Source organism: Equus quagga, chromosome 15, assembly GCF_021613505.1.
Source record: "Equus quagga isolate Etosha38 chromosome 15, UCLA_HA_Equagga_1.0, whole genome shotgun sequence".
In the NCBI taxonomy this organism is placed as follows: domain Eukaryota; kingdom Metazoa; phylum Chordata; class Mammalia; order Perissodactyla; family Equidae; genus Equus; species Equus quagga.
In genome coordinates, this window is record NC_060281.1 from 86,744,874 (window position 1) to 86,753,698 (window position 8,825).

At 52.4% G+C, this 8,825-nt stretch overlaps 1 protein-coding gene across 1 annotated transcript in view; it reads right to left on the reverse strand.

Moving 5' to 3' along the window:
• TBC1D10A (TBC1 domain family member 10A) overlaps window positions 1-3,384 on the reverse strand; it is a 30,515-nt gene extending 27,131 nt beyond the window's left edge. Inside the window, exon 1 of the mRNA XM_046639640.1 lies at window positions 2,771-3,384. Coding sequence (XP_046495596.1) covers window positions 2,771-3,369 — 599 coding nt within the window. The 5' untranslated portion in view covers window positions 3,370-3,384. The remainder of the gene's footprint in view (window positions 1-2,770) is intronic.
• Between the last annotated feature and the right edge of the window lie 5,441 nt (window positions 3,385-8,825).

Consider the following 8,825-nt stretch of genomic DNA (forward strand, 5'->3'; position numbering starts at 1 on the left):
GGTTCTGCCAATAATATGTTGTGTGATCTTAAGCAGGTTATTCTCCCCTCTGGGCCTTAGTTTCCTCATCTGTATAAGTAAGGGCTAAACTGGTCAATTTCTTAAGATCTTTTCCAGCTCAAACAGTCTATGATTTTATGATCTACTCATGCCAGGCACCGAATAGTCATCTGAGCAGGCTCGCCTCTGATCTGCTTTCTTCCCCATCCCCCCAGACCCCAGCAACTGCCAAAACTGACCATCTTGAGACAACCTTTGGCCCAGGGTGGCTGAAATGGACCTTTAATCTGGAGCCAGAGTCCCTGTGATCTCCACTGCAGCCATCAGTGCTAATGTTTCACTTCTCTGGGATAGCACATGGACTCCTAGCCCTCAACCACGAGACTGAGTTCAGGGCGGTCACCCTGAAACGTCCCATAACTTCCTCTCTTATAGCCTTGAGCAGAGACTTACTTTTGGCTTTTTTTGGAACCACAATATAAACTCATCAGCGAACATTCAGGCTTTCAGACACCAAAGATTTTAGGTTGACCAACGGAGTCAAGAAAGTGAGGCAGGAAGAGAAGACAGGACCTGGGATCCCACCTCAGCCCCAGCCCTACAGACACCAGTGATGCAGAGGGCATCTGCAAAGCCTGGGTCTGCGGTTGGAGGGTGGGGAAGACAGATGTCTGGCCATCTGGTTGGGGACTACAGCCAAAGGGAGTTGCTCCCACTGAGGCCTCTCTCTGTCCACAAATACCAGAGGTATGCCCTCATTTTTCTCCTCAATTCTCAGACCCTTAGAAGGAAAAGAAAGGAAACTGATATTTTCTGGGCACTACTTGTGCCAGGCACTGTGCTAGGCACCTTTGCATAGCTGATCTCATTTAATCCCCGCAGTAATCCTGGAAGTAGAGTTACAGTTGCCCTTTACAGTGAGTAAACAGGCTCAGAGATTCAGGATCTTGCCCAAGGTCTCACATCCAGCAAGTGTGATTTTTTCCTAAGTCTCGCCTCTTACCACTATATCACACTACTCTATACCCTGAGTTCTGGTTAACTAGCTGATAAGTATGTACCACAAATTCTTATCTCCTAGAACTCACCAGCAAATCTGGGCTCTTCCTTCCAAACACCCATGAATGCAACTGGGAACTTTTTCCCTCTTCTCAAGAACCCTTCCTTCCCAGGGCCCTGATTCCTGGTGACTGCTCTTCAATTCAAAAATATACCCTAAATCCCCTTTGGGTTCTGACAAGCTAATGCCTGGGGAACTGTGACAAAGCATCAAGTCAGGGTGCGGGATCAGAATACAGGGTACTCTCTGAGTTCTGGACTGGATAGGCTTAGCCTGCGCCTGCTGTGAGCAAGTGGGGAGAGGCTGGAGGAGACAGATCCAGTGGGTAGGAGAGAACTCTCCTTAGGGGAAGGGCCTACATTTCTCTAAAGGAGAAGGAGGCCTGGAGAAAATGAGGCTTTGGGACTGGGGAAATCCCACAAGTGACCTTTATGGGGTTCCTTGTGTGGGGTGGGGTTCTTACAGATGGTCGACTCAATTCCATAAGTCACAAGAGAGGCTGGAGGAGCCCTGGGCAGTCACAACAGGTCAGAGAAGGGGAGGGAGGACCCTCTGGAGCAGGGGCATGGCTGAGTCCTGTGGGCCCCCACAAGGGACAGTGCGGGCAGTCTCTGCTGAAGGGGAGGCACACCGTGAGGGAGGCTTGTCAGTCCTGTGCAGAGCGCTGGTCTCGTGTGACAGGACAGCCGGGATGGGAGTGGGGTTGGGGTCCATCTCTCCTAGGGGGACCGCCGGCCCACCCAGACGATCTCTGTGGTCCTGTGGGTCAGAGTGCAGCTGCCCCGTGTGCCCAGCCCGGAGGGAAGGCCTGCTCCCCTGCCTCCCCCTTCTCTGCCTGCCAGCTGTGCCTGGGGCCCTGCGGGTGGGGCGCCGGGTGAGCCACCGGCAGGGACCTGCTGCCTCCCTGCCCGCCCCTGGCTGTGTTTTGGGGGAGGGGCGCGTTTCCACAGCACACGCAAAGCCAGCGGAGGGACTGTCCTGTGAGGGGGGCACTGTCACCCTGTGGGCACTGGGAAGGGGCGTGTCTGCCCACCTGTTGCCACTGACAGGAGGAATCTGCTTCTGAGGGGGCAGGGAGCACTCTCTGACCCTTCCTTGTGGGGGCGGGGGCCTGTCAGTCCGTCGGGAGGTCTGTGTGCCTTGAGGTAAGGCCTGAGTGTCCTGACGCGGGATGGGGTGGGGTGGGGCGGGGCAGTCGTCCCTCCAAGTCTGCCGAGGTCTCCCCTGGCGTGGGTGGTGGGGCGGAGAGCCCAGGGGCCTGTGGGCGTGTGGGGCGCGGGGGATGGGGAATGCCCGGGGGGAGGGGCGGCCGTCTGCGAGCCCGTGTCTGCGGGGGCACAGCCAATCAGCCCGAAGGCCGCGGGGGCAGCAGGAGGGTTGGGACAGGTGTCTGTCGTTCTGTCCCGCAGCTGGGAAGGACACTGCCGGCCCTTCCTGGGGGCAGGTACGTCTGCCTGCGGGGCGGGGGCCGGGGAAAGGCACCCACCCTCCTGTCTGTCCGTCCCGGCCTGTCTGTCCCCAAGTCGGAAGTAGGCTCGCGGGCGAGGGGCGGGTCGGTCTGCGGGAGGGGAAGAGGGGGTGGGGCCAGGACAGGAGTCAGCCGTCCCCAGTCGGGAGGGGGGCCTGTCGGTCCGTCCTGAGGGCGGCTGTGTCCGCGTCGAGTCGTCCCGCGCGGCCCGGCCCCCGGCCCCGAGCCCCGGAGCTACTCACGCGCCCTCGGCGCCCTGGGAGCCCACGATGAAGCCGAACTTGTCGATGCGCCGCTCGGCGAAGCCGTTGGCCTCTGAGTCGGAGCCGAGAGAGCTGAGCTCGTCGGCGGCTGTGGCGTCGGGGCCCGGGGCCAAGCTCTCCCGGGTCCCCGACAGGCTCCCCGCGGCCGCGGGCGCGCGCGGCCCGTTCTCTCCGCGGCTCTTCGCCATCCCGGCCGCGCCCGCCGCCTCAGCCTCAGCGGCCACCCCAGCCACCTCAGCTGCACGGCCGCCGCCGACGCCACCGACGCCCCGCCCCCGCGCCGCGCCCATTGGCCGCCACCAGGGCGGGGGCGGGGCCCTAGGCCCTCCCCGGGAGCTCCCCCCACGCCCAATGGGCGCCGCGGACCCTGGGGCCCGCCTACCTCCCCCCAGCTGGCGCCAACCGGCCCGACGTGAGGGGGCGGGGCAGCCGTCACCCGAGCCCTCCTCCGCGGGCTGCCAATCACGAGAGCTCACCTGAACGAGCTCTTTCGGCCTTTCCGGGTTGGCCCCGTCCCGGCCAGTCACCTGCAGCGCCGCGCAGGTAGAGGCCGAGGGCGTCCGCTGGGGATTCCGCATCCGCCTCCTGAGGCCTCGCTCCTCGCGAGACCCCAGGGACGTGGGTGGGGATTGTTTCACCCATTCATTTTGAAGGGCTTTCAGGACTCCCCCAGGGACACTCAGCGGCTTAAAAACCCAGGCTGAGCCAGAAATTGGGCAGCCTCTTCCCCAGCTCAGTACTTTCGGGGCTTTAAATTAGCTCATGGGAGATCTAATTAATAAGAATGACCAACAGTTCATTAAGCCACTCACTGCCCCAAGTTCTATCTACTTTCTCTTGTAATCTTTTTTTCCCAACAACTTTATTGAGATACAATTAACATACCATAAAAGTCACCCGTTTAAAGTGTATAATTCAATGGTTTTAAGCATATTTATAGAGTTGTGCAACCATCACCACAATCTAATTTTAGAACATTTTCATAGCCCCAAAAAGAAATTCCTATCCATTAGCAGTCACTCCCCATCCTTCCTCCCCCAGTCCCCGGCAACCACTAATCTGCTTTTTTGTCTCTATAGATTTGCCTATTCTGGACATTTCATGTGAACGGAATCATACCATGTGTGGCCCTTGTGTCTGGTTTCTTTCACCTAGCATAGTTTTCAAGGTTCATCCATGTTGCAGCATCTTATCAGTACTGTACTGCATTCCTTTCTTTATGGCTGAACAATATTCCATCATATAGATATACCCCATTTTGTTTATCTACTCGTCCATCATGGTCATTTGGGTTGTTTCCACTTTGGGGCTATTACCAATAATGCTGCTATGAACGTTTGGGTACAAGCCTTTGTGTGGACATATATTTCCACTTCTCTTGGGTAAATACTTAGGAGTGGGAATTACTGGGTCACATGGTAACTGTTTAACCTTTCGAGGAACTGGCAAGCTGTTTTCCAAATTGGTCACACCATCCCGTAATCTTTGAGCAACAGGGTAGGTACTATTATTAGTCCCATTTTACAGTTAAGGAAACTGAGGTGCAGGGAAGTGAAGTCAGCTGCCTAAGGTCCCAGAACTAGCTGGTGGCAGAGCCAGGGTTTGAGCCTAGCTCTTACCAACAGCTTATACTGGGAGGCATGGACCAATTGTAGTTACACAGACTTAGCTCCCAGCAGCCTACTTCCGTCCCCAGGAATTGTCAAGTCTTGGAGCCATGATAGCCCCTCAGCTAAGTCTAGCACCTCATAGTTTACAAGTCACAATCATGGTGTCATCTAACACTCCCCTATAAATCTGTGGGGGAGATAGGCCCAGAGAAGGGAAGGGACTAGAAGAGCCAGGCTTGAGCTACAGGGCCTGGGACAGGCTGCTAAGGGGCCCAAAGGAAGCCCCAAGAAGGGGGGAGTCTTATGCCTTGAGTGATTTCCCCAGCCGTTTCCTTGATGCCACGTGGCCTGGACATTCTTGAAGACTTCACTGTGCAGTCTTCGCATTCCATAGGCTTCTGGTTTTCCATAAAACAGGCTATTTCAGTCTTGAACTCTCAGTTGGAGAGGACCTTCCTCCTTTCCAGAGGCTCCAGAAAAGAGTGGTGGGCTCTTAGCCCCAGCTCTCAGGAGGGGCAGACTGGGCCTCACATGGGAGTGTGGGCTTATCCCAGGGAAGGGAGAGAGGAGCCAGACACACCTGGAGCAGATATGAAGCCCCAAGCCTGGGAAAGTACCCACAACCCTTTGACTCCATAATTCTGGTCCTAAGGTCATATCCCAAACACATTTAGCTCTGTAAAGGCACGTGTACAGTGGTGTTCACCCCAGGAGTAGGGGTGGGGGATATGTTAGAGGCACCCAGGTGTCCATCTTTGAGAGACTGGCTAGACATTTCTCAGGTTAAGGCATTTATGCCTCAGCTTCTAATTTTCTTACCTAAGACCACCCAGGATTCAAATCTCTTCTCGTCACAGTTGTGACCTTGAGCAAACCACTTTTCTGAGTCCATTTCCTCAACTGCAAAATGGAAATACTGAAAAAATGCCTCCTTGGAGGAGTTATTCTGAGACTTTAATGTGATAATATGTGCTGAGCATTTGGCACATGGAGATATACAATAAATGGAAGCCAGGAGTGGTAGTATTCGCAGTTTGCAAAGCACTTGCAAATTCATTATTGTCTCGCATTTCCCTCGCCAGCCTGTGGCTGCAGCAAGGAGTTTACCTAATTTAACCAATGGCATGTGGCTTGGGAGACTTTGCTTCATGGCTGTACCCTCAATAACTAGATGTTCTTGTGCAAAATTGTTTAACTTCTCAGAATCTGTTTCCTCTTTTGTAGGAATGTCAATAATCACTTGTGAAGAGTCAGTGAGCTACGTCTCTGAAGCCTCCAGTACATAATAGACAATAAATGTTACGTTTCTTCAAACTCCAGAGCTCTTTAATAACTTGAAACTACTCTAGTGAACAAGAGAGACGAAGTCCTGGCCCAATAGAGTTTTTATTCCAGTGGTGGAGGGAAAATATGAACAAGCTCAGAACATGTGTCAGGTAGTGGGAAAATAAAGCAGAGTAAGGCAGAGAAAACGCGGCGGAGGCGGGGAGTGGATGGAAATGAGGAGGCCTCTGTGGGGATCCGGAAGAACAGTATGCAGGAAGCAGGACACCAAGTGTAAACCCCTTGAAAGAGAAGCAAGCTCAGAAGATGGTGTGGTTAGACTGGAGTGAGAAAGCAGGAGAGCTGAATGAATGATTCAAAGGAATGCCTGCAGAATCACGCGGTTCACTAGAGTACAAAATAAGAGGCCTCTGGCAATGCTGTGAAACATCCTAGTAGATTAGCTGCTGGAGATGTTCTTTTGAGGATGAGATGCTTGGCCACTGCTATAGGAAGGTGTTGATGACCTGGAATCTCATCCCACGGGGTCAGTCCTGAAAGTTTAGCCTGAGGCACGCACACAGGCCCCTGTGCAGTCCCCTCTCCTGGATCCTGGAATGTGCAGCTTGCATGTGCTCAGGAGACCTGTCAGCACTGGCCATGAGCAGATGTCCAGATATCATAGCCTTTATTTGTAATGAGAGCAGTTTCAGAAGGTAGACAGCTGATCCCCAGCAGCCTATGCACAGTAGGCAAACTGTAAAGCTTCTTTATCCCTACACTGAGGATAACAGTTAAGAATCTTTTGGTCCAAGTGGCAGGGAACACAACTCAAATGGGCTTAACCCAAAACTGCATTTAGTGGGTCCCATAGCTAAAAAAAATCCATAGGTAAATAAGCTTCAGGAGCAGTTTGATCTAGAGATTATCACCAGGGAGATCAGCCTCACTTTCCTTTTTCCTCCTTTTCTCTTTGTCCCCCCTTCCTGTGGTTGCTTCATCCCCAAGCTAGAGCCCCTCATGGCAGCAGCTCCAGGCTCACATCCTTCCTCCATACATCCACACAACGGATGACTCTTCTGGTAGCTTCTGCTCAGTGGTGAGGAGGCTGCATTCCTTCATGCATCATCTGTTTTACTAGGACACACACCTGTCCCTAATCTAATCACCACAGCTCAGGGACAGGGAACATTGACTAGCTTAACTGAACTCAGCTTAAGGCGACAACAGTACCTTCTCTGCAATGATACGATAAGCAATAGGAGTGTATCTCGTCCTGCTTCATGGATTGTATGCCTCAGGAGTACCTAGAATTACTCACTTACATTTTTCTGTAATATAACAATGTAGAGTAGTTAAGAGCAAATCCGCAAATCAGATGAGTTAATTATCTTAACTTCAAGATCTTACATTTTACTTTTATTTTAAAAAAGTAAAATTCTAGGGGCTGGCCCCGTGGCCGAGTGGTTAAGTTCGTGCGCTCTGCTGCAGGCGGCCCAGTGTTTCGTTGGTTCGAATCCTGGGCGCGGACATGACACTGCTCATCAAACCACGCTGAGGCAGCGTCCCACATACCACAACTAGAAGGACCCACAACGAAGAATATACAACTGTGTACCGGGGGGGCTGTGGGGAGAAAAAGGAAAAAATAAAATCTTTAAAAAAAAAAAAAAAAAAAAAGTAAAATTCTAGAAATCTTATATACTAGTATATGGACCATTAAACATGAGCTATACTGTACTTTTTTGCCTTTTTGCTTTTTGAATTATAAGAAAAAATGAAATATTACATATAAGGATTGCTATAATCACAGTACACCACGTATCTCCATTCAAGCATATATCCTAAGATAACCTATTGCATATATTGTCTAGTATATAATTTTAAAAAGTGAAATGGGTCTAATCATTAGTGGCCTCCTATGCGCTACATGACAGGTGCTCATTTCAGCAGCCGGTAGAACTGGAAGTGAAATTCCTTAGTGTTGATGACTCCTGAAGCCCTCCTTGTGGGAGTCTTTAAAGTTATAGTGACTCTGAAAGGATTAAATTGTGCCCAGTTTTCCCAGCAGTGCCACAAGAGGAACATTTCTCCCCATTTCACAGTCTAGTCTGGTGCAGTGCTAAGGACAGCGTGGTCACCAGGACCGGGAGACCTGCTTTGGCCTTCCAGAGGCTCACTGGCTACATGAACTTGGGTATCCACCTCATCTAAAAACGGGGTAGCTAATCCTCAGAGGATTACAGTGAGAATCTGAAAAGCTGTGCAAGCAAGAGGCTGCCTACATGCTGCAGGCCCTAAACAAGCAGCGCAGAGTGCTGGGGTGCAGGCTGGGCCTGTGGCCACTGTGGTAACAAGGCTGCCTGGTCAATGGGCCTTCTGCAACCGAGTGAGCCAGGACAGATGTTCATTCAGGAGTTCCGGGAAACTGGGTTCGGGCCCCAGAGGGCGGCTCAAAGGACCCATTCACTCACATTCCACCCGGCAGCATTCCTGGCCTCCAGTCACAGCCTCAGTCATGGAGAGTCTATGAGATCTGCCAAGCTGTGGAGGAGAGTGCTCTGACACCATGCCCTGTCCCCCATCCCCAGAGGCAATCCCAGGAAGAAAAGGAAGCTTGGAGTGTGAGACTCCCCCAGGTCTCCTGATCCCCATCCCTCTTGGAATGGGACCCCAGGTGCTGTTCAGGGGAATTTTGGGGGTTGGCCCTGGAGAAGCAACCAGCAGTGGGCTCACTTGAGGCACCCAAACCATGGAACCCACTTCAGGAAGCCAAATTTCAGCCCTGGCCCCTGGGGGAAACTTCTAGCAACCAGGAGGGAGGCAAATGTCAGAGAGAGGAATAACATCCCATCGACGAAGTTAAAAACGTGAGGGATCCAGCAGTTTACAACAAAGCCACACAATTAGCACTGAAGAAGGGCTACCTGAGCCCTAGGTCTGGAGCTGGAAGCTCTGAGCTTGGCGGGAGGTCAGTGGGGAGGAATAGGGTGGTGACTAGAATACTGGTTCTGTGACCTTGGGAACGGCCTTACCCCTCTGAGCCCTGGAGATGACCTCATGGGGCAGCTAGGAGGATCAAATGGAGGGACTGCAAAGAAAAGGCACTGAGAACTCTCAGGGGATAAACACACAAAAGATCTTCAGAATGAAACCAGCCT